At 35.4% G+C, this 27,065-nt stretch overlaps 1 protein-coding gene across 7 annotated transcripts in view; it reads right to left on the reverse strand.

The window, feature by feature from the left end:
- Positions 1 to 27,065, reverse strand: part of GNAS (GNAS complex locus) — a 331,282-nt gene that overhangs the window by 188,200 nt on the left and 116,017 nt on the right. For 2 of the 7 annotated variants that reach the window (XM_056812896.1, XM_056812901.1), the window contains exon 2: positions 5,247 to 5,319. In XM_056812896.1, coding sequence (XP_056668874.1) covers positions 5,247 to 5,319 — 73 coding nt within the window. Of the gene's footprint in view, positions 1 to 5,246; positions 5,320 to 7,830; positions 8,192 to 8,306; positions 8,427 to 8,655; positions 9,822 to 10,237; positions 11,186 to 27,065 lie in introns of those variants that run through there. The other 5 variants (XM_056812899.1, XM_056812897.1, XM_056812898.1 and 2 more) reach the window with 5 other exon arrangements.

The following is a 27,065-nucleotide window of genomic DNA, read 5'->3' on the forward strand; positions in this document are numbered from 1 at the left end:
ACTCCAAAGAAGGTTGTTATTTGGAGAATTGAAAGAGTTACAAGATTTGAGTTTAAATCCTATCAGTTATTCTATTCACTACCTACCTTACCTTGGACAAGTCACTTAATCTTTCTAGGGCTCAGTTTCCTAATCTCTAAAATGAGTAACTTAAAACTAGATGATCTCTAATATCCCTTCTAGATCTATGACTCAATGAATATTTCCTCTTGAGTTCAAGAGCCATTGTTTCTGATACCACTGTGGTAAGGAAAAAGAGAAGACAGAGTTGGAAGAGATAAAAATAAAAGACACTATGACCCACATGAAGAATTCCCCTATATGTCATTCAAAGGCTAAATATAACAATCTCTGAGATTACCTATGGCTTCTTCCACAAAGAAGCAGTCTGGGGATTTCATTTCCTCTTTATAAAAATAGAAGAAAAGAGAAGTTATGGCTTGAATGTCTTATCTGTACCAGAGAAGAGTTCATCTATATTGATTTTTAAGAACTCCAAACAAAAAATATTAAAAATGTAATGTGTAAAATAAATATATAATTAATAAATAAATGTATAATTACTTATCAAACTAAGATATAAAAAACAACTTTAGTAAACAATGGCTACAGCCTTTAAAAATGCATGCAGTGCCTAGTTTTAATCATAATATTTACCCAATGGGTACACTGTAGATTATTATTGCTTAACTAGCCTTGTAAAAAGACACTGCCCTATCAAATATTGGGGCAAAAGTTAAAATAGAGATGAACTGTTCTTCATGGCTAAAATATCCAAAGTCCATTTTGGTACTCTTCTCTTTTTATTGCATATTATTCTAACAAACACCATAAATTATGAAAATGAAATAAGACTTTCAGAATCTTAAAGCAAAAATTTTAAGCTTAAAAAAAATTAGTAGTGGTAGTAGTAGTATTGCTGACAAATACATAGTTTGTCTCAAAGTTTAAAATCATTGCCTTATATTTTAAACTGTCTCAAAAAAGAAAAAAAATAAACTCAATTACTTTTAACAAATGATCAAAAACAACTATTTTCAGTTCTTTTCTGAAGATGAACTCTTAACTCACTTCTATTTATGGCCAAAAAAAAAATGACAAGATATTCTGACGGGCCTGGTGTTCGTTAATTTAGTACATTAAGTTCCACATTCTGAACAATTCTCCCCATTCTTTCTTCATTCTTTTATATCTCAAAAATATACAAGGAGCAAGAATTAAAAAGTCTACTGAAATAAAATAATTCTAAATGTTCATAAATATGTAGAGTACATTTAGTGTAGTAGAAGCTATAGTTTTCTCAATAGTATCCTGACTAAAGTACTTCAGAACTCAAACTAGTTAACTTTTTTTAGTTGTAATGTTCACATAATAACTATCCTCTTTTATACTCTAAAGATTAATGTCCAAAATAATTTCTTTTTGCAACTTCTATAAATTGTAATTAGCATGAACCAACTTCAAAGATTAATCCTAATAGCCCTTGAAAAACACACATCTATAATATATACATATACCTCAAAAAATTCAAATTGAGGCAATAAAGTATTTTAAAATAAGAGATATTTTACTTGTCGGTGGATAACATTTGCAAAATTTTCATGAATGTGTCAAGAATTAAGCATTTTAGAATCATTTTGTGATAAATGACGGTAATATTACTAACATATGAACATAGTCAACTCATAAATATATGTATTTATGACTCATTCCAAGTCATTCATAAAATGGAAAAAAGATTAACTAATTCAAGCAGACTAATTTTATGATTTCAAACTAAAGATCCAAATAACTGAAAACTATTTAATACACAATTTAAAGGGGGAGGTACAAATGGCTGCTGAATTGTTTTGATTTCCAACTGAATTCATCTAATAAATTCTAAAATTCCAATAAATGAATCTGTCACGAGGACACAGTTTTAACCTCTTAAATTTAATGAAATTTGACTTTATATCAAATTGCTAGTTGTATTAAATACAGAATCTAAAATAGCTAAAATATTGAATCACATTTAAAACATCCAAAAGAAGTATACATGGACATTGTTAAATGCAATATTCTTTCAGAGTTCATTACGGTAAATTCACAGTATCATGTGTGTGTTTTTTTTTGGGGGGGGGGTTATAATTTGGGATTTTTTATTTAGCTCTTTACAAGTTCATGACTCAGGAACATTGGATTTAGAGCTAAAGGAGAATGAATATAAAACTTAAATTAGTCTAGTTGTTATGTAGTTAACAAAGTTTCAATCAGAATAATCAATTATTAACTTATACTGCCAATCTATAATACTTATTTTCTGACCTTTGCGAGTCAAATGATCAGTCATATCAAAAATTCAGACAGATTTTTAAACCCAAAAGGCATTTTCTATTTTTTAAAAATATAGCAAGTTTAATGACACAGATTTGGAAGCACCTTAAACAGACACTTGGATGCATTATGATTTTTAATATACATTGTAATTTCAAATATAACATGAAATATTTTATAGTGTATTAGATGGCTAATATAGTTACTTGATTAGGTTGTTAAAAATATGTATTTCATTAACAAAATCCTAGGCTTTACATTAAAGTAACTGATTAAAATAATTATGTACATCATATAACAACTCAGATGTACATAGCACTTTGATATCTCTACTTCACTTTGCTCATAGTAACTCTGGAAGGCAGGCAATGAAAGTATTATAATCTCCATTTTACATATGAAGAAACTAAGGCTTTTTTGCATATCCATCATCCAAGTGAAGTGTCAGAATCATGACACAAAACCAGATCTCCTGATTCCAAGTGAAGATTTTTTTCATTACATAACACTGTCTTCCTACAAAACACATATATGAAAGAATCACAGGGGCAAAGATTTAAAGTTGGAAGAGACTTTGGAGATCACCTAATCCAACCAACTACTTCATTTTATGTATGAGAAAGCTGAGGACCATGGATAATTCAAGCCTATTTTTAAACAGAATACCATGTATTACATTCAGCTACAAATTCTAACATGAAACTATCACAGGAGACACCTATCAATAAAGGACTTTCAAGTGTTTATCAGTACAACAAAAATAATTGACAAACCATAAAAGTAATATTTGAAACAGAATATCTGTACAAATTTCATCCATTTCAACAGTAAAAACAGTGATGTTTTATAAAAAGTTCAATGTAGACATACTTAGTAAGCTATGAAGTGATTCCAGAAGTTGCCAAAACTAACTGCTCATCAAATACACAAATGCTCACCTCACAAAGTCACACAACCACTGCTAAAATGTCTCCTTTTTGTTTTGTTTTTTGAAAAGCTAGGCTTCTAACATTCATTTATAAAACTATTTTGTGAATCTCTGATATTTATGAAATCATCAAAACAAAGTGCTAATGGGTAAAAACAAAATGCTAATGTAACCCCAAGTTTCAAATTATTTGTAGTTAAATATATCACTTATTACACTTATAAAACTTAACATTTTATGCTTGAGTCTATATTTCAAGGAGAGACAAATTATGCCTTGGTTTAAGGAAAGAGCAGGTAGTCTAATGAGTCAGCGGATCACTCCTTATCCTGGCAAGGGCACTGATTTTCTGTGTGAACTTGGGTAGATCATTTAACCTTCAATTGTAAAACCTTTCTGCTTCATTTGTAAAATAGTGAGAGTCACCCTTTCTTCCTAAAACATTTTGTGATAACAGAATGATATATACAAAATGTTGTATATTCCTGGGAGAAAGGTACTGGATTATACTGCTGTAATCCCACTCGTATTTGCCTTGGCAATAAAATCAGATGGTATTCTATTCATTTTCCTTTATTCTATTCAGTTTGTATTTCCATTACAGCCAAAGAAAACTAGATAAACTGAAAAACCTCCTACAAGTATATAAGATCTCAATTAAACATTACAAATATTTTTAATATATTTGGTACTCATTTTTAAAAGAAAATACTGCCTCTCAAGAAAAAAAAATAACTGTCCTAACAAAAATTAGTTAAAATGTATTAGGCTAGACTTCTGAGAAAATGTAAGAATTCAAGTTTTCTTCCAAAGATCAGGATAGCTTGTGGTAAATTGATGTGTTTAAAAAAAGTTACTTAACTACAAATTCCCTCAAACCTTTTGGTATAGCCATTCTATACTAAGAAAGTAATAATTGCTTCTCAAATATGTTCCAAATAGCAAGATCTAAAAAATAGGAATCCTACAAATTATTCTAACAGTCAAATATATAATTACGCAATTAAATGAAATCCAATAATCATGAAGGATTTGAAAAAGAAAAAACATAGGCCAAAGTTTTATAAAAATGTCAAATATTTAAAGTTAGATTAGTATTTTAATGTTTATTTCAACACTTCTTTAAAATATTTTCAGCGTATCAAGATACTGAATAATAGAATTTAAGTGCAAACAGGAAAGCCTTTCCCTAGTGTTTTGAAAGATGAAGAATTTTATGCAAAGAATTTTTTCTAACCCAAGTTAAATATTCTAGTCCTTTACTAAACAAATAATAGCAAAGAAGAACTAAAGGGCAAATCACATGATACCATCATGGTATTATAGGATCTAAAGATCTTATAAATGATTAATTGATAATAAGAATTGATTTTCAGACTTAATACTCTCTTCAACTTAACTATCAAAAGATTCCACTGAAATCTGTAAAATAGTATGCAAATATTCAACCAAATAAATTCCACCACAAAATAAAAAAAAATTTTTCCAACAAGGCCTCCTATACCTCAAAAATAGAAAAGCTATAAATAAAAATGATATTGAAACAAAGTTTCCTTATTAATATTATACAACTGAACTGTTTTGAATATTCAAACCTACTAGAAAACAATGTTAACAAGTTGGGGAATCAATGTGACATAGAGGTGGTAAATTATTGTCAACTATGTTGTGAAAGAAATTGCAACAAAACCTTTTGCTTAAGTTTGTTACATAGAACCTTGATGTAACCAAGGTTAGCACAAGGCCAAATGTTGTTAGGATTAACTATTCTCCAACTAAATTATATTCAACCTGAAAAGATGTTTATAAAATCACTGGTGGTTTTTCTCTTCAAAAATTTTAAAAAGGAGAGTAGAAAAAAAGATGACTAATTTTTTAATATAGGCTGGTATAATTCTATTTGGCCACTCAATCTCAAAATCATTTTTGTACATCCTGTAAAAGTACAAAATATATAACTGTTACTAAATATATTATGGGACTAAAGAATAAAGGTACTTACTCAGCATTAAATCCATTGACGTGCAAGATCCTCATCTGTTTTACAATTGTGCTTTTACCAGATTCACCAGCACCTAGAAAATGAAAGTAAATCAGTTTATGCAGGAAGCTCGAAAAGACACTCAGGACACATAGGGTAGTTTTTTCCATACAGATGATTAAAAAATAATTAAGAAGACATTAACAGTAATCCTCCCTGAAACTCCACTTGCAATGTAAATTAAAACAAGTGCATAGCTGAAGTAATTATTACCACTGGATCTTCTTAAATAGCTCACTATACATTTATCAGAGGGCTAAAAAAAGGAATTTCTTAAAAAGTGATAAAGAATAGAATAATTTTGTCATTTAGGGAAAACACAAAAGTCCACTTCTGAAACTACTTCCTAAGTACATCATCATTTAATAGAAATGTGCATATATGATATATATGAATTTATATAAAAACATATACACATAGATGGAAAGATGCATAATGGTTAAAATTCCTAAGAGTTGCTCCTTCAAAACAAAATCTAGTAACTGCAGTTCCCTCCACACAGTTTAAATAGGACATTTTCAATATTAGTATCTCAGAAAGCAATCTCTCACTTTGCCTATTCCTCTTCATTTAGGTTACAATAGGAATTTACTTCTAACAATTCAACATCCACCCACTAACCCACTCTTCCACAAGCCTCCCAATAAAAAAGTAAATATGATTTTCAGATCTAGGTTACTTTCTTATTTCCTTCATTCATTGTCTTCTTGCCCAAAGTTCCTTTCCTAGTAACAAATCAAGCACTCCTTCAAGAGAATTACATAAATGTTAGGTACACTGGAGTATCTATGAGGGAAAGTTTATTCTGCACTTTGATCATTAAAAAGGAAAAGTACTCCTGCATTTCAAAGATCCCAGATCCTGTTTATGCCTCCATTTTGAAATTTTCTTTCACTTTATAAAGTGTAATTTTGTTGAAGAAATGCTCTCTACTCACCCAGATAAGTTTATTGGTTGTTGTTTTGCTATTTTTAAGTATACATACATGCCAACCAGTTTCTGCATTAACAGTTCTTTGCCCTCCCACATAAACATGTTCAGTCATTAATTGCCTTGACCAGAAGGCCTCTTCCTCTTTCCTTTTTTACCAAATCACTAATCAATATTTATAACAGTCAAAAAATAGTTTCTATGAATAAGTTTATTTTCAAATAGACAATAAATGTTAGGGACTTCTTGTTCACATATCAAAATATAAAAAGTATTGCTCAAATTGCACCAGAAAGGAGGAACTACTTGGAAATTTAATAGTCATAACTTAGGAACATCATATGGATTATTTAAGAAGAAACTGAAGAATAATATTTATTAAATTTCTAAGCTGTTATGGCTAAGTGAAGAGAGTATGAAGTATTTTTATTTTCTATTTTTTCAACTATTTGGTAAAAATAAAAAATGTCTGATACTAGCTAGAATGAATTTTTCAATCAAATGGCATGTCAAATCACAATAGAACACCTTCAAAATACTCACTAAGGGACAATTTATTGCCCATAGTGATACAAGTTGTTTTTAGATTCTAAGACAAATTAAATAGACAGCTTAGGCTCTTGGAACTACGATTCTATATACAAAGTATCACCATACTTAAACAAATTACTCTTCATATTAACATAGGTTAGTGGCAAATTCTAGAACTTTTAAGAATTCTTTGAATTTACACTGCTATATATATACATGTTAACACATATGGTAAAGTTGTACCATTATGGAACATATAATTCAACAAATGAAACATTATTTTTTTAAAACTGCACTTAAATATCAGTAAAAACTTTTTCACTTAAAAGCAAAGAATTTTTCATTTTCACAAACATCTGGACCTGAATAGCAAAAAAGGCAAGTCATGAAAATAAGATAAAAAAAAAGTGTTACTATACCAATCTGCTTTTTTGAAATGTCAATTACCTTTGGAGGCAGGGAGGTTAAAGGCATTTCAGTTCTTAATTGACTAAATACTTAAATGTATTTTTAAAAAGCTGTATTATTAAATAGGAAACTTCCATTCTAATGCATTCTTATGAAATCTTCCGAGTCATGTCTACAATTTGTTTTAGGCCTCTTCCTCTCTTCAAAAAAGAACTTAAAATAGTAACAGTGATGACATTTTCTTAATATTTAACAAGAACTAACCCCTTTAAGCAAAGGAGAACAATCACCAAGATAGAGTATTTGAAATATATAGTTTTTTCTTCTGACATACATAATCCTGGGGGTGGAACCAACCAACCTTTTTAAACATAAATTTCCATTTTTCAATTTTGCCCAATTTTATTATAATTTTTTGCTACCAACGTTATAAACAAAGGAAAAGACAAAAAATATGGTTTAAAAAGAATTGACTTGGGGTAGGGGGGGTTTACCTGCTGCTACAACTAATGCTGGCATCTAGTTTTAAATTATTGCATATTTAGAGGCGGGAAACTAGGTTGAAAAGAAAATTCTGATTTTGTCTTCATTAGACCTTCATCCTTCCCTAAAGATCACAATACAAGTATTTGTGTACATGTACATATTTTAATTATATTTACACTTGTATACATACACGTTCATATAAGCACATATCGCCTTCAGGACATATAAGGAACCCTACAATAAAATGTACTAAGTTGCTATAAACACCCTTTTCCAGCCCAGAGCAGCCTGCCCGCCCCTCATCCAGGAAAAACCAACACCTTTATTACCACAGTCCCTCTCTAGGCCCTTATGTCACAGTCTTTCCGCCTTTACACCCCCCACCTCCACTCCCATTCACAAACAGCCATTTCCCTTGTCAAATTCTCTTCTTCCTAACCCCCTTCATTTCCACGGCGCCCCCAAGTGACACCCCTTTCCTTAGCCAATCACTTCTCTCCGATGGCGGGTTCCCCCTCACACCCTCACGCCTTAAACGCCCCGTTTCCTGTTCCCCAAGTCCCGTCGCACTCACACACCTCTCCTCTCTTCTTCCCACCCTCCCCCCCCCACAAAAAAATTGCAAATTTTTTAAAGAGTCACAGCTTCAGCTCCCTCCGCTTTTACCTAGGCCGCTAAAACAATCCAGAAGTTGGGGGATCTGGGGGGAGTCCCTTTCCCTCAATCCCTTTACCTTCCTTTCGGCTTCTCCCATTCCCCAATTTCTCTTTACTAGGCCCCTCCTTCCGCCTACAGCCCCTCCCCAAGGTCTTTGCCTTCTTCTACCCCCAATAAAACATCCCCCAACTCAGCCCCCCACCCAGGACGATAACCGCCCCCCCTCCAGCTGCCGGCGGCCCGGGCCCCTCCCTCCACGCTCAGGGAGGGGAGGTAGGAAGAGGGGTCTGCGCCCGGCTCTGGCCCCGGCCCGGCCAGGCCGGACCAGCGAGGTGTCCCCTACCCCCGCCCTCCTTACCCAGCAGCAGGAGGCGGTGGGTGGCCCGGTAGAGCTGCTTGTCCTTCTGCAGCTGCTTCTCGATCTTCTTGTTGGCCTCTCGCTGTGCCTTCTCCTCGTTCCGCTGATCTTCCGTCTTGCTGTTCCCCAGGCACCCCATGGCGGCGGCGGCGGCGGCGGCGGCAGCGGCGGCCCCCCCACCCCCACCCCGCGGCCTCGGTCCGTCAGACCCGCCCGGCCCGGCCCGGCCGCCCCCACCCCGAAAAAAGTGAAAAAAAAATATATATATAGCACGGGGGTGGAGGGGTGAACTAGGAAGGAGGGGGGCGAGGAGACTGAGGGGGGCAGGGAGGTAAAAATAAAAATTACCTCACAAAATCAACCTCCCCTCCCCAAAAATATAAGTGTGTATGTGAGTGTGCGCGTCTGCGTGTGGGTGAGGGTGCGTGTGTGTATCGTCTCCCAGGCGCGGGGGAGCGGGGGCCGCCGCCTCCCCGCCCCCCGTCTCTGTGGAAGCCCTGTCGAGCTGAGGGGGCTGATGGCGCCGCGGCGGCGGCTGCTGCCGCTGCTGCTGCTGCCGCTGGGGCCGCCGCCGCCGCCGCCGCAGCAGCTGCCCCAGCCTCCGCTTCCCGGCTTCGCCGCCGCCCAGAGCACTCTCGCTAAACCCTCCTTCTCTCCGCGCAGCGGCTAGGGCGAGGGCGAGGGCGAGGGCTAGAGCGATCCCCGGGGCCGCCCGAGGGGGAGTCGCTCTCCCTCCCGTGGCCGCGGCGGCGGCGGCAGCAGCGGCAGCGGCAGAAGCGGAAAAAAAAAAAAGAAAAAACTATCACTCCCCCCCGCAACCCCCGGAAAAAATCCACAACTGGAGGAGGGTGTCTGTCTTCACTCGCGACGACCCCTTTCCTGAACAAGATACGGCCCACGACCCACTCCCCTCTCGCCCTTGGGTCCGCAGAGGGTTCCCCTCTCTCCACGGGTCTTCGCTGGGGTCTGGGTGGGGGTTGGGTAGACGGAAAAAAAATTTTTTAAGATCAATCTCCTTTTGCCCCCAGAGTCATCCACACATCCAACTCCTGGCTGCCGCTTCCTCTTCGGTGGCAATTTCTCTTCCTTTTCTTTTTGCTCCGGGCGGGGAGAGGAACAGATTCCCAAACCCCCAGAAAGAAAAAAAAAAAAATATATATATATATATATATATATATATATATATATATGTGTGTGTGTGTGTGTGTGTGTGTGTGTGTGTGTGTGTGTGTATAAACACCAATCTTCCAAAAGCAAAATGCAGCTCCTCTCCTGATAACTCTTGCAAATCCACCCGGAGTATGAAGCAAACACGGCCACCAGGGGTGGGGGTGGGGGTGGGGGTAAAACAGGGAAAAAAAACCCTTCGCAGGCCGGGTTTCCAGCTGCTCTGTTCTCTAGTCCACCTACCCCCCCCCCCCCAACCCCTTCCTGGGCGCAGTAGGGTCTCCTCCTTCTCTTCTAAGTGTTTGTGTGTGTGTGTGAATTTTTTTTTCTTCCCTGTCTCTGGTTTCTTCTTCCTCCTTCTAATGGTGGTTTTTCCAATCCAAGGCCTCTCTCCGTCCGCCACCCCCACACACACCTTCCTCTTTTTTTTTTTCCATATCACATTTTTAGGCTCTTGAACCTTCCTAGGGCAGAAGCACACAATCCGCAGGGATCCACATCCAGTCCTCGAGAGGGTCTCCAAAAGCGGACCTCTCCCCTCGCCCCGCCCAGCCCCCACCACTCCTCCCCTACTAGCCCCCAACCCCAAAGCCAGCTTCCCTAGGATATTTTGTAGGAGCTTTAGGTCAGTTTCCTAAATAATTATTTTATTATCCTCAAGCTTAAGTCAATTATCTTCCGGAAATAGTCTGTATATGGTTATGGATATATGCACACACGCACATATACATAAATATAAATGCACTGGGGGTTACTGAGTAGGAGAGACAGAGAAATGGGTGGGGCAAGAACACACACTGAACCATGGGAACTGAGTATTCACATGATAGCCAAACGTCAGGACGGCTAGGCGCCCTCTTCAAACTAACCCCAGGGCCGACATAGAGAGACGCGCGCGCACGCACGCGCGCACACACACACACGCGCGCGCGCGCGCGCAGATGCTGCATAGGAAGAGGGGTACGGTTCAAAGGGCTTGAGCCAAAACTATCATTCCACCTGCCAATTCTAAACACTATTGGTGACGCCCAAGTGTCCTATTCCTAACCATGGCCGCAGACATACCAGCCTCTTCTGAAGGAATGGGGCATTGCAGTCCCTTAAGACGGAAAGGGAAGGGAGAAAAATAGAATCAAAGAGGAAGCTTGCAAAGGAAGTGAGGTTCACCCAGGACGCATATACGGTATATTTATTTTGCTACAGTTTTGTGATTCAGCATTTTATAGTCTAGGTAATTTAGTGGGCAAGACTAGAAATCGGTGGGGATTAAAAAGGCAGTCTTAGTGACACTTCTGACTTTCGGTATAGTCTTGAACTTTAGCCCAAGGCAAGTCGCTCAATCTCTCCCTACAAGCCCATGCCCCGCCCCGCCCCCCCCAATAAAATGGTTATAATTATACTCACCGAGAGACTGTGAACGTTAATTAATTACTTAACTTGTAAAATGTTTCAGATCTCAGTTGAAAGGTGCTATATAAGTGCAATGTATTCCTAAAAGAATGATGGTAGTAAATTAAGTGGCAAATGGAGAAATTATCACAAATTCAGAAAGTCCTGAGACAATTGGCAAATTTTAGTTAAAGCTATGCTTATAAAAACTCATCTTGCTGTCATACCATAAATTTTTTTCATTAAAGATAAATATTTAACACAATTGTAATCAGAACCTTTCTAAAATTGTGTCTACAAGTTATACCAGGTTCAAATAATTCATATTTATGTTAAACTAACTTTAAAAATATCTTCCAACACCTCACACCCTACACCAAGATAAATTCAAAATGGGTGAGTGACTTAAACATAAAGAAGGAAACCATAAGTAAATTGGGTAAACACAGAATAGTATACATGTCAGACCTTTGGGAGGGGAAAGGCTTTAAAACCAAGCAAGATATAGAAAGAATCACAAAATGTAAAATAAATAATTTTGACTACATCAAACTAAAAAGCTTTTGTACAAACAAAACCAATATAACTAAAATCAGAAGGGAAACAACAAATTGGGAAAAAATCTTCATAGAAACCTCTGACAAAGGTTTAATTACTCATATTTATAATGAGCTAAATCAATTGTACAAAAAATCAAGCCATTCTCCAATTGATAAATGGGCAAGGGAAATGGATAGGCAGTTCTCAGATAAAGAAATCAAAACTATTAACAAGCATATGAAGAAGTGTTCTACATCTCTTATAATCAGAGAGATGCAAATCAAAACAACTCTGAGGTATCACCTCACACCTAGCAGATTGGCTAACATAACAGCAAAGGAAAGTAATGAATGCTGGAGGGGATGTGGCAAAGTAGGGACATTAATTCATTGCTGGTGGAGTTGTGAACTGATCCAACCATTCTGGAGGGCAATTTGGAACTATGCCCAAAGGGCGACAAAAGAATATCTACCCTTTGACCCAGCCATAGCACTGCTGGGTCTGTACCCCAAAGAGATAATGGACACAAAGACTTGTACAAAAATATTCATAGCTGCGCTCTTTGTGGTGGCCAAAAACTGGAAAACGAGGGGATGCCCATCAATTGGGGAATGGCTGAACAAACTGTGGTATATGTTGGTGATGGAATACTATTGTGCTCAAAGGAATAATAAAGTGGAGAAGTTCCATGGAGACTGGAACAACCTCCAGGAAGTGATGCAGAGCGAGAGGAGCAGAACCAGGAGAACATTGTACACAGAGACTAATACACTGTGGTATCATCGAACGTAATGGACTTCTCCATTAGTGGCGGTGTAATGTCCCTGAACAACTTTCAGGGATCCAGGAGAAAAAAAACACCATTCATAAGCAAAGGATAAACTATGGGAGTGGAAACACCGAGAAAAAGCAACTGCCTGAATACAGAGGTTGAGGGGACATGACAGAGGACAGACTTTAAATGAACACTCTAATGCAAATACTATCAACAAAGCAATGGGTTCAAATCAAGAAAACATCTAATGCCCAGTGGACTTACGCGTCGGCTATGGGGGGTGGGGGGGAGGAAAAGAAAATGATCTATGTCTTTAACGAATAATGCTTGGAAATGATCAAATAAAATATATTTTAAAAAAAATATCTTCCAACCTGTGAGGGAGTAGTTAACATATAGTAGCAATTAGGGTAAATATATTAAAATTTTACTATTCATGAAAATATTAAGCAGTAAATAATGTCTTCTATATAACAACTGAAATCTGCCTCAATGCACAATTCACTCAATATACTGTAAATATGAGTTAATTTTATTATAATTACTTCAGAAGGTCTGTGGAATCAATTTTCCTCTTTTTACTTTAAAAGTCAATTTCAGGAGTCGCTACAAGCAAAAAAAGAAAAAGGAGGTTGAAGAGAGAGGAAGGAAGGGGATAGGGGAGAGAGAAAGAATGGGGGGGGGGGAAGGAGGGAAAAAGACAAGCAGAACCTGCTCCCTGATCTCCTATTGATAAGAAACTGAATTCAGTGGAACTGGTCCTTAGAATATAATCCTTTCTTGAATAGTTCTGAAAACCTTTACAATTTGATGGAACCTGCTAGAGCTTGCACTCCATTGACAGTGGAGAAACCAAGGTTTCCAAACCCAAACTAAAGCATTAAAGGAGTTCTCTGTTATATAGTGTTAGACTATATAATAGTCCAAAAATAGTTCCCCAAAATGAGTTCTCCTTTTTGGTTGTTTTTTTTTTTTACTCAGTCCTTCAAAAGCACCTTTAGGGATATCCCTCAATTGGCGAATTATTGAACAAATTATGTTATGTGATGGTGATGGAATACTATTGTACTATATAAGGAATAATTAACAGGATAATTTCAGAAAGAACTGGAGAGACCTGAATTCACCCAGTGTGAAATAAGTAGAACCAGGAGATCATTATACACAGTAACTGCAATATTGTGGACCATCAAATGTGATAGACTTTGCTAAGAGCAATACACTGGTCCAGAGCAATTCTAAGGATTTATGAAAAAGAATGCTATTCAGCTCCAGAGAAAGAATTGTTGAAGTAGAAATGCAGATGAAAACATATGATTTGTCACCTATTTATTTGGGGGTTTTGGTTCTATAAAATTATTCGCTTAGAAAAATGAATAATATGGAAATGTATTTTGCATAATTATACATGTATAACCCAGATTGAATTGCTTGTCATCTCCCTGATGGAGGAGGGAAGAAGGAAGGTAGGCAATATGGATTATATGTTTTGGAAAACGTATGTAGAAGTTTGTTATTAAAATAAAAAAAATAATAATAATAAAGGGGAAGGAAAAGATCACCTTTAATTCCCTGGCTTCATTCAAGTCTTAGCTAACACCCATCTACCACCAAAACAAACAAACAAACAAATAAACAAACAACCTTTCCCAGTGTTCCTTAACCACAATGCCTTTCTTTTGAGAACACTCCCAATTTATCCTATCTATATCATGTTTATACATAGTTTGCATATTGTCTTCCTCATTAGACTATGAGCTTCTTGAAAGCAGGAGCTATTTTTTTTTGCTTTCCTTTGTATCCCCAGTTCCCAGCATATAGTACATATAATATAATTATATTATCACCATCAACAGCAATAGAATAGCTAACATTTATATGTCTTTAAAGTTTACAAAGTATTTCACAAATATTATCTCATTTGAGTACCACAAATTATACTCATTTACAGACAAGGAAACTGAAGCACAGAGAAGTTATTTGATTTGCCTAAGGTCATTGATAGTAAGTGCTTGAACAGGAAGCAAATTTAGGTCTTTCCATGTCCACCACTTTATGCATTGCGTCACCTAACAGCCTGAATGTAATTAAGTTGCACCTAATGCTAGTTGACTGATAAAAGTGCCATAGCATTTAATTAATCTTATATTAATTTTATGAGAAACTGCAATAAGCATAGTTCAATATTATAGATAACTCATTTTTGGAGCACTTTAAGGATTGCAAAGTGATTGCTCACAAAAATCAGGCAAGTTGGATATCTCATGTACAATTATCCCCTTTTTATGGATAAGAAAACTTAAAATTCGAGAATTTATATGATTTGTCAATAATCACTAGAAAATATATGAGACACAATTCAAATCCATTTTTTTATAACTTCAAGTTTTCCACTCTATGTTCTATACCATGCTGCCTGTTACCAAGAAAATTAGTGATAAAACTTGAAAATAAAAAAGAGAAGATGGGAGGGGAAGTGAATAAGCATTTATAAAGTTTTACTCTGTGCCAGGCATTGTGATAAGTACTTTTAACATAGATTATCTGGTTAGATCCTTATATCAATCCTCAAGGTAGATATTGGTATTTTCAAGGTAGAGGCTGTTATCCCCATTTTACAGTTGAGAAAACAGGTTAAGTGACCTGCCAGCCTAGAGTCAAACAGCTGGTAAGTATGTGAGATTGCATTTGAATTCCTCTTCCTGACTCTAAGTGCAATGCTATAACTATTGTGCTACCAGTTGCCTATAAGATACCTGAATCCTTTTATTGTGCAAATTCATATCAGCAAATAACACCAAAGATCATCACAATGCAAAAATCACCAGCCCTTAATCACATCTAGCAAATTAACTGAATATAATGAAATTTTTGCTTTATAAAAATGTAATAATTTCTTTATGTTTACTCTCTCCCTTGACAGACAAAAGCACAGTAATTCTGAAGAAACCCCAAAGAACTACATGATAGAACTTTTTGTATAGAGAGCTGACTACTAAAATCTGTAAAAGGTTAGAAATGGCAAATATTTCATACTTAAGCAATTGTTTCCCTCCTCCACAAACACATAAAACACACATTTACATATGAGTGTACACAAGCATGTGCATATACATACCAATGCTACCACCATAGCCTCCCTCTTCAAAGTGGATCTAGTGTCTCAAAATTCTAACAAGAGAGTAAATTGACCTACAGTTAATCAATTAACCAATAAGCATTTCTTTAAATGTTTAAGTTAGAAGCAGACTGTTCTTGTCCTAGCAGAGCCTGAATTCTACTGAGGAAAATGTACACACACACACAACAAGTACAAAATATACCCAAAGTCCTTTGGAAATGAAAAGTGAAATAAACTGGAAAATAATTTATACAGTAAAGGTCAATAATTTTAAGAGACTTAAGAACTCCAATCAATGCAATGACCAAAAAGGAATCTATAAAAACAATCTATCCATCTCCTAAAAGAGAAGGGATATATCCAAAAAGCAAAATAAGGCATACATTCTGGCTAATGTGGAATTTGATTTGCTTGACTAGGAACATTTCTTACAAGGGGTTTTTTCCCCCTCTCTTTTCTTTTTTCTTCAATTAAAAGATGAGTAGGAGGGAAAGAAAATAAATGTTTGCTAACTGAAAAAAATTAAAACAAATTAACATTAGGGAGCTCTTGAAGCTACAATAATCAAGAAATTCTTCATGTAGAAAAGGCACAAAAGCTGTTTTAAAGGAAACTAGGTATTCTTATATGTATAGGTGAAAAGGGAGTGCATTCCAGGCATGAGAGATAGTCTGTACAAAGATATGGTAATAGGAGAGAGCACATCCCAAATAGGGAACAGCAAGTAGTTCAGGTAGTTAAAAGAATGGTGGTACCCTCAACAGAAATAGAGAAAGATAATGAGTTCTGTTTTGGAAATGTTGAATTTGAGTTGCTTAGAGGATATCTTGTGGGAAATGTCCAAAAGTTAGTTCCACAGTGTGATCCTGGAGCTTACCAAAAAGACTAGAGCTGGATATATAGGCCTGTGAGTCATTCTGTTATAATGGATAATGGAAGCTTTTCAAATTATTAAGATAAAGACTGTAGAGAGAAAAGAGGCCTCAGGACAGAGCCTTGAAGTATACCCATAATTAGAGATAGGATGTAGATGATTATCCTATAAAGAAAATAGAAAAAGAGTGGCTAGCTAGGGAGAAGAATTAGGAGGGAGTAATAGATCACACAAACCCAGGGAAATGAGAATGGTCAATAATGTCAAATGTTGCAAGAAATCAAAAAGGATGAGTATTGAGAAAAGGCTACTGAATTTGGCAGTTAAGAGTACCTTTATGGGGGTAGTTTCAATTGAGCAGGAAACTGAAAAGTAGATGAGAGGTAAAAAAGTGGAGGCATCTAATGTTGTAGACTTTTTCTACAAGAAGTTTTACTGAGAAACAGAGGAAAGACAAAGAAAGATAGATTGATGGTATGGCAGAATCAAGTGTGAAAAAAAAATTTTAATGGGTCCCTGGAAAAATTTGTAAGCAGCAGAGAAATAACCAACAGGAAGAGCTTGAAAATACCTCCAAACAATGGAAAATGGGCAATAGATGCCTGCCCTTATCTTTTCTAGACTATGACTAGTCACTTCCACTGATCCTTTGAAGGCTTATTCAGGAGCTCTCTCCTAGTCATCATCTCCTCAATATTCCTTGAATAAGTCAAGAAGTTCCTTGAATGAGACAAATGAGAGAAAACCCTGTCTTCTCTTCCTATTGCTTAATTCTAGATGTCTCTCAGAGCATCTGCCTTACCCTTCTTGCTCTTCTCCAAATAGATTCCTTTAGGGAACTCATCTATCTATTTTCATGATGTCAAATGTTACTTTCATACAGCTGACATCCCACCTACATCACTTATATATTTCTAACTGGTTACAATTGTACTAGAATACCCTCTCATTATTTAATTTTTTAAATCTCTTCTTTAATAGCATTGCTATCTGCCTTTTGCCTACCACCCAAATTAGAAATGTTAAAATCAAAACTAATCTCTCTTTCAATTTATTCTACCAATCAATCAATCTATCTATCTATCTATCTATCTATCTATCTATCTATCTATTATGTGCCTGGCACTGTGCTAAATAATATATTAGGGATACAAATACAAAAAAGAGAGCCCTTGTCCTCAAGGAGTTACAGTCTTATGGGGAAAGACAACACATAAGAGAAAGCTGAAAAGGGAATAGGGAGAAGTACCCAGACATGGGCATAGTGAAGTCAAAGAAGTCCCAAATGAGTGCCAAAGCCAGGTGGGTAATGAGATAATTTTCCTTTTCCCTATTCTTAAATGGGGGAGTTTTATGGCTCCACCTTCCAGAGACAGAGGGTACTGATGAGTTGTAAAGTAAAAGGCTGATTGTATCTTACAAGATAATATATTCAATGATTAATTTACTGGGGGCATGACAAAGAAGTAAAAGTCTAAAATGAATACTGCCAGGGGAGTTAAAAAAAATTCGAAACAAGTACTGCCAGGTGGGAAATGAGGAGATACCTGAGAAGCCTCAAAGGAAACTAGGAATCTCAAAAAGTATTGCAGGGAAGAAGCACATTTCTGGCAAGGGAGAAAGCAAAGGAAGAGAGCTGGAAGATGGAATGCCTTGTATGAGGAACAGCAAGAAGACCAGTTAGACTGGAACATAAAAGTGTACAAAGAGAAATTATACATATAATTTCTCCTAATCCTAGAAAGGTAGGTTGGAGCCATGTAGTAAACACCTTAAAATGTCTAAGAGTTTGTATTTCTAGTTGATCCTAGAGGTAATAGAGAGGCTTTGGAGTTTACTAAACATGGTTAGATCTGTTGATTAAGGATATTACTTTAGCAGTTCAGTAGAGGGTACATAGGAAAGGTGAGAGACCCAAGTCAGGAAGACCAGTTAGGAGGCTATTTCAAATAGTCCAGGCAAGAGAAAATAAGGGCCTGAATGTGATGTCATTGGAGAAAAGAAAACAAACATTTAATGAACATCTATTATGGGAAAGTTACAATTTTTCATGTTGAGAATATGAAAATAATATAACAAAGATCCTAGTCTTAAAGGTTTTAATTTGAAAACTTCTTTCATTCTCTCTCTAGAGGCCAACGCCAAGCCTTGTCATTTCATCCCTCCAAATTTCTCTCAGATTTTTTCTGTCTACTCCATTCTCACATCCATCATAATAATTCATGCCTTTATCATAAAATCCTAGAGTTCCTGCTAGAAGATGGTCTGAAGTAGGAATCTTTTTTTCCTTGATGTTATTTTGTACATTGCGGTCAGACTAATGGTGCTAGAAACATTGGTCCATAACTAGGATCTTTTCTAAGAAAATTTCTAGGGAATTTTTTTAAAACACACCATAGGGGGGAAAAAAAAATCCTAAAACTTGATTGAGCAGGGAGTAGGAAGATTCTCCCTAGCCTGTCACTTGGTAGCTTTCTATATTACCTAATTATTCTTGACTCCTAGACACTAAACTCTGTTTTTCAAAATTGCTGGAATACTGCAAGGAATGGCTTCTAAATTTTAGGACTTTTGGGAAGACATGGTCTGCCCTGCTCAAGAAGCTATAATATCTTCCTATTACCTAAATAGTTAAACACAAACTCCTCTGGGGAATTTTAAAGCCCCTTTATAATCTAATACCTTTCTATTTATACAGTCTTATATCCTACTACTACATAACACATGCCTCACTTTAATCAGGCTAACTTCCAAACTATACTAATTTACATGTTTACTAATTTACATGACTTGTTTAATCCAGTGTTTAAGTTTTTCTGATGCTATTTTATCATCAAAATGTCTTTTCTCCACCTAAAGTCTTCCTTCAAAACTCAGTTCTTCTAGGAAACTTTCGTAAGCTACCCCAATCACAAGTCCTTTCTTTGAACTCTTACTGCCCTCTTTTATTAACAGCACAGTTTAATATTTCATAGTCTCATCAAACTGAATGGAATATTAGAGATCATGTAGTCCAAACTCCTGATTTGATAGATAGGAAAACTAAGGCCAGGATAGGTTAAGTGACTTACTTATAGGTAACAACAGAGCAGGAACTGGAAACTGTCCTCTAAATCCAAAACCCTCTGTTTATTGCTGTTTTCACAATGCTTCTAGATGAATTTGGGTAGGAGAAGAAGGAAGAAGGAAGCTTGATCATTTCAATCTTCTTACATAAAATAGTTGAGATCATTTACTTTGAGTTTGAAGGGTAAAGAAGAAAGAAAATTGAGAAGAGAAAAGATTTTGATGAGATATTATGGGAAATAAAACAGGGGATTACTGAGTAGCCTTAAAGACTGAAAAGTAGCAAAAAAAAAAGCCCACCTTACATAATGTAGCATGATTTTATAGGGATTGAAACAAAATCAATTCTGAGACTTTCTGGGAGCTCTCAGCAGCTTTGGAAACAATGGTGCATAAGTTAGAGGGATGGTCAGAAGTACCCAAGGTTGGATACTAATAGACTTAAGTGCAATGGGTCATGGGACAACGAAGTTTAAGGAGTTAACTGGAGAATCACTGAAGTAGATGACCATGGGATTTAGACATTCTTTAATTACTTTATATGAATTTTGCATCCCTAACTAGATTGTAAGTGCTATGATCAGTACCATATTTTGCATGTCTGCACCCTCCAAAGCATCTATAAAAATGGTATGCACACAGTCTAAGCTAAATAACAAAATAGTGGTTGACTGGCTTTTGAAGAGATTGATACAAAGATTTCAAAGTTATTATTATAGAGAAACATATTAGCTATTTTGTTTCTATATGCTTCTATTTATCCTAAAAAGACTTCTTTTCTGTCTTTTAGAAGTTAGAAGAAACAATGTATTTAGATCCAATGGCAAATAGTAACTAAAAAGTTATGTTATATTCACCCAAAATGTAAGTCAGAATACAAATAACGATTCTACACTTACATGTAACTAGGCATTCAATGAAAGGGTTAAATATCATCTGGAAGGAATCTGAGACCATTTAGTCCAACCCCCTAATTTTACAGATGAGGCAACTGAGTTCCAGAGAAATTAATTCACTTGCCCAAAATCACACAGTTAGTGAATGGCAAAATGAGAATCTGAATATAAGTTTTGTGACTTCAGTTTCAATATTCTATCCACCATGCTGGATTTTCATAGAATCAGAGAATTTCAGATTTGGGTAGTATCTTAAACATCACCTAGTCCAACCCACACCAAAAGAGAAATCTTTGTAACATTTCCAAATGAACACATAACCTTTATCTGAAACCTCTAGTGACAGGGAACTCAACTCCCAGGGAAGTTTATCCCCATTTTGGAAAACTTATTTACAGGGAAGGTTCCCCATCCATCCCCTCTCCCTCACATATAATCCTTCTCATACACTGCAAATGATTTTGGAGAATTTGCTACACTTATTTTCACTGTGGTCTTTCTGTAAATATTTATTATGAGCACCGAAATATGAAATGACCAAATGTCCACTGAAATGATGTATATTACTGCCTGACAAGAAAAGCAATTCTACTAACACCTTTATTCATCTCTCCAAGTCGAACTTGTGAGCCAGCCTTGCATTTAGCTGCAACTTTCTTTTATTTTCTAGTTTTATTTATAGCAAGAATATCAAGATCTATACAACTTGTTCTGTTCCATAAGAGTCTAGGAACCACCTCTACTAGCAAGTACTTGATCTTGTCAATCAGAAAGATATTTCAGTAAAAGACAACATTTGTTTTGTTGTCTAATTGTTGATCACTGGGCTAGGATCTCACATTTAGAGTGCCAATAGCTAAGTTAATGTTTATAGATGCTCTAAAAATTGTATTACTATTAATACTCTCTGCACCTAATCCACCACTCTGCCACTATCTTGAAAAAGTGGATCGAAGCTAAAGAGGACAGAAATTCACTTTTTGTTTTTCTTGTTTCATTGGCTTCTATAACTAAAGAATCCGTCACCAAATGGTCCATCTTCTAATCTCTGCACTCAACTCAACTCTTTCAGAAAGGCAATATTTATCTGTGGCTTGAATAATTTTTAGACCTTCCAATATGATAGAAATTGCCAGATCTTGTGTTCCACCATCATCTTTTTCATTTTTTTCATACAATAAAATAATTTTCAGAGGTAAACACCAAATATAGTGAATTCTCTCCCCAAAAGATTTTATTTTTATAGAGAGGAAATTCTAATTACTGAATCAACTGAGTGGGTATACATAGAAGTCTACCTTGTTATTCTGAAGTAAGCAGTGAAACTAATACAAAGATAGAAGAAAAAAGATAAAAAGGTCACTAAATTGAAGTAAAATTAAAACAAATCTAACTTAATATATTTAAATAAATTGTTGATACTGAAAATGAGAAACAGATGAAGGAAAAGACATTGACGTTGATTTCATACAGAACTCAATGACCAATGTAAAACAATGACCATAATGAGGAACTAAAACAGTCTAAGAACCACTTCTGCTAGCAAATACTTGACCTTCTCGCCAGCTGGAAAAATATGTCTGCCAATAGCAATGCCAGTTTTCAGATACAAATTCTTTGGTAAAATCTTTTTGAGGATAGTTAAAGAATATAAGTTATACTTCCTCCTAAATCAGAGGGTAGTACTGGAGGGGGTAAGAAATTTAAAGAAAACTTTAAAGAGCAAATTAAAATTATCCTAAGAATGTTCAAGGATGAAACTGGGTTGTGATAAAAGATTTTTATAACAAACTCCTTTCAACATCAGGACAACAGGACCACCACATATGAAATATGAAAAATTACAACTTAGTATGCTGTTAGAGAAAATGTAAATGGTACTGAAGAAAACAAAGGTGGAAAAAGCAGCTTAACTAAACTGTTTCACTTGTAAGTAATAAAGAATCATCAAATAAAGTTAATTTTATTATTACATATTTTTTACACATTCATGATTCCTTTCAAGACAGACATCTTATTTTATAAATCTTCTGATTATTAATTTCAAGTGACACATAAAACAGGGAGACATAAGTTCACACAAGGCATTCAACATTGTCATGGTGGAAATCAAAAAACCACAGTCCAAATCAAGAATGGATTCCCTAACTATGTGAGGTTTTCTCATCACAGTTTACTGACTGTTGAGGTATAGTGAATTAGTGAACTTACTCTTATTATAGCCCCTCCAATAATTGCCATTTTTTCTTTTGCCATCTTTTCCAATCTGACAGGAATGAAGAGGAACCACAGAATGGTTCTAGTGCTCATTTCTCTATATTATTTGAAATTTTGAGCATTTTATATGATGGATGATAGCCTCTCTCAGAACCAAAATTCCATTTTTAATTTTTAACACTGGTGTCCTTCTAGGGAGGCTGTATGTCTATGACTAATGGAATCCCAAATCTCCAAAAAATTGATCATCACCCAAATTATAATGCAGAGTTGCATTACATATATGAACAGATTTTAACATTACAAATAAGGAGTTCCACAGTAGAAGTATATGGAAAAAAAAACCCACGAGAGAAATATACGCCTGAAGATAACAAGTGGAAATGATAATAGAGAGATAATAGAGAGAGAGCAAAGGAAAATGTGCTCCACTGGTATCTGAATAATGCTACGAGGACATGAAGAATGCTCTCAGCATTTAGAGTGCATCCCTGCTGCCATCAACACCACTTGCTAATCAACTTGCTTCTAATGAGGAACTATGCTTGGGAACCCTGGGAACAGCAGCACCTCCCCTGAGTCCACTGGTTTTGCTTCCAGCCTATCCTCAAAGCCTTTATCTTCTATGTGGGAAGCATCATTGCTTATAGCCTATCCCTAAAACTATATAGAAAGAATTCCTCTTATCTTATGAAATTGATTTTGTGAAATTGTGAAATTGTGAAATTGATTTTGGTTTAATCCTTGAGGAGATGGGGTTGATTGAAGATGGGAAAGTGACATGGTCAGACCTGTATCTTAGGAAAATCAGTTTGACAGCTGAATGGAAGAGGAACGGTGGCAGAGAAAACCTTGAGGAAGGTATCCCAACTAGATAATCAGCAGAGTTTAGATGTGAAATGATGAATTGCAATTTCAGATAAGAAAGGGAGTCATATGAGAGATGTTGAAAAGGTATAACTGTCAAGATTCAACAACAGATTGGATATGAGGACTGAGAGAAAGCAAGGACTCAAGTACACCTTTGATAAATATTCGATTTCCCCTAATTTAGTCTTGATTATAATTCATACATTTGCAATTAGGTTTAAACCAGGTGAATTTCCAAGTCACTGAGTTATTTTTTATTACCATCTTTTACATACATTTTTAAATCTTTGTTGACATATGACATGACTCAATCTCGTATTTTAGAATTCTACTTTATTTGAGAATTTAAGTAATTTCAGAACAGTTCAGCTTTTCAATATTGTGATATATTTCATAAAATTTATTATTCCTTCAATGGAGACAAAAAAATCTAGATCTGGAAGAAAGAGAAACCTCCAAATAATTTTTGGGGGGAGTAGATATCTTACAGTATGATGAAGATATCCATATCTTATAGTTCATGCCTAAACTTTTGACAAGGGATTTGGTATAACTTTGAATGAAAAAGTGAGTTTCATCAGTAAATATTACTTTTTCTCAATCTTCAGTAGTCCAGTTTTTGTATTATCATGCCATGCCATGTTTTTCTTTTCTTTTTAGCAATGGTTAACAGGTTTTTTTTATATTTACTAGTCTTCTGAAGATGAATCAATAATTACCTTTCCAGTTTCCAAGTTCTTTTCAAAGCCCTTGCTTATTTTCTGAAAATTAATTAGGCTGTTTTGAAACAATAATTTGTAATTTCCTGGGATTTTGTTTTGTTGTTTAATTTTCAACCCCACTTTCCCTTTCATTGAAATGTGACTAATCTGATTTCATTATGGGCTTGAATAATTCTTGAAATATTTGACTTCTCCACAGTAACAGTTGTTATGATTCTGACAACTATTACTTTAGTGTGGTTCTTGAGGAGTCAGTCATCAACCAGCATTTACTAAGCTTTTACTATATATTAAACATTATTCTAAGAGCAGGAGACACAAAGAAAGATAAAAACATGTCCTAACAATCTTACACTCTAACGGAAGAGGCAATATGCAAAATATTGTATACACAAGATACATGTGGTATTAATAACTTTTGTTGTTTCCTTGGAATAATATCCATTCTTTAAAGTTGCAGAATCAAAAAAATAATAAAAGAGATCAATGGAATGCATGCATATGGCATAAAAACCCAGTTCTCAACTGGTAGAGAACTAACTAATGGTGGGGAAACCAAATCAGTCTGGTTTCTTCTAATCTGGTTCAGACATTTTTAGCCTACTGCCAGTAGAAGAACACTTATATGATTTTTACCATCATAAAATGAAATCATATCAAAATTTCATCTCAAATGATTCTCACACTACTGTAAGGTATAAAGAAGATACTTGGGGCAGCTAGGTGGCTTAGTTGATATAAAGTAACACCTGGAATTGGGAGATATGGGTTCAAATCTGGCCTTAGTCACCTCCTAGCTATATGTCTCTGGGCAAGTCACTTAACCCCAGTTGCCTAGCCCTCACTACTCTTCTGCCTAGGAACCAATAGAATCCATTCTAAGTCAGAAGATAAGGGTTTAAAAAAAAAAGACACTTGTGTTGGGCATGTGAATAGCAAGGTCATTGTGTTAATTATTCCTACTCCTAAACAAGCAGACCAACTTTGATATAATATTTTAAAGTCTTGGTTTCACCAAAACTTTATTATGACTAACAACTGATTAACAAATAAAGCATTTACTTTGTAAATATATGACAACAGGTGGAACTGAGAATGTATTGGTAAGCAAATGATGCCAACACTTCAGAAACACAAGCTGGTCTGTGGTCTGTTTAACTTTCTGTTTTCACCCAACACAAAGTGAAAGATGAAATTTACTTAATTGTTGTAGTAAATGGACACTGTCTAAGGTTTTAAGACTTGTGTTTGGCCTGCTTACTTTCTGAAAGTCAAAGCTTTTGGGGAAAGGGAAAGTTAGCTACTAAAAATGTTAAAATTAAAAATTAATTGACTTACTTATTTTATGTAACTATTTTTGTAGGACCTAGAGAATGCAGACATAATGCTTTTGCATAGGCTATAATAGCAAACAAACATAATTTTCCTAACAGTACATATAGGAAACAGCATCTAGCCCAGGAAGAAATAAACATCCTTTCAGTCAGTGAAATAAGAGATCGTAAATCAAACTAACCAGAAATTTAGCTCCAACTACAAAATGAAAGAAATGAAAATTTAATCAAATTTAATAGATTCATAAAATTACAGATTTGGAAGGGACTTGGAGATCCTCTAATTTAACTCTTAACCAATGCATAAACTCATATAGAGCATCTTAACAGTCATGCACCTTTTGCTTGAAGACTTTCTATGCCAGAGAAGTCAATAAAAATTTATTTGAACATTTTAGAATAGGGATTCTTAACCTAGTAACTAATAATTAATTTTTTTAAATGGTTTTATAACTCCCTTTCAATACAATGGGATTCCTTGGTAATCCTGTGTTTCATTTTATTCATTTAAAAACATCATTCAAACCATAGGTTTTACCACATAGCTGAAGGTGTCCACAACTCTCTCACTCTCACACACACACACACACACACACAATTAAGAAGTCCTTTTCTAGAGTGAAAGTTGTAAATAACAAGTACCAGAGGAAATATATACAGATAAAATTGTATGTTTCCAATATTAATCTCATGTTTTCAGCCCAATAGCATACTCTTTTGATTTATATGCTCTTCTACTCTAATTCATTTAAATGATGCTTGGGAACAAATGAATATTCCTTTTCCCAGAAAAGTTTCCATTCTGGATTAGAAAATAAAATGCAAGTGTCAATAAAATTCCCCAATGCATTTTAATAAAGAAAGAACCAATTAAAACTGTACTTTGCTAATAACCAACTATAACTCTCAACAAAATGAGTTTTCTGAAAAGTTTGGTTCTAGCTATGACCTTAAATGTCCCTTCTTTTATTGACTTTATCAAAGTAGAACTTACAAATCACAAAGTAGAGAATAATATACTGAGTAATATGCTATTCCACACATGAAAACTTTATATAAATAGCTTACCAGATATTGCTTTGTTGTTATTTTTTCCCCTCAGTAGTGATTATGCATTTGCACTATATTCCAGTATTTTCAAGACTGGCTCTGATCACAAGTCCATTGAAGAGAACAGAGTGTAGTATGCCTATCTTTGTATACTAGTTCACAGTTACATGATAGCAAAGTTTGTTTGTTTTTCAGTTGAAGATCTCTTTTTTTTTAAAAGTTTATCTTTTAATTAATTAATTTAGAATATTTTTCCATGGTTACATGATTCATGTTCTTTCCCTTCCCTCCTCCCACCTCCCTCCCATAGCCAATGAACAATTTCACTGGGTTTTACATGTATCATTGATCAAGACCTATTTCTATATTATTGATATTTGCGTTAGGGT

Source organism: Monodelphis domestica, chromosome 1, assembly GCF_027887165.1.
Source record: "Monodelphis domestica isolate mMonDom1 chromosome 1, mMonDom1.pri, whole genome shotgun sequence".
Taxonomy (NCBI): domain Eukaryota; kingdom Metazoa; phylum Chordata; class Mammalia; order Didelphimorphia; family Didelphidae; genus Monodelphis; species Monodelphis domestica.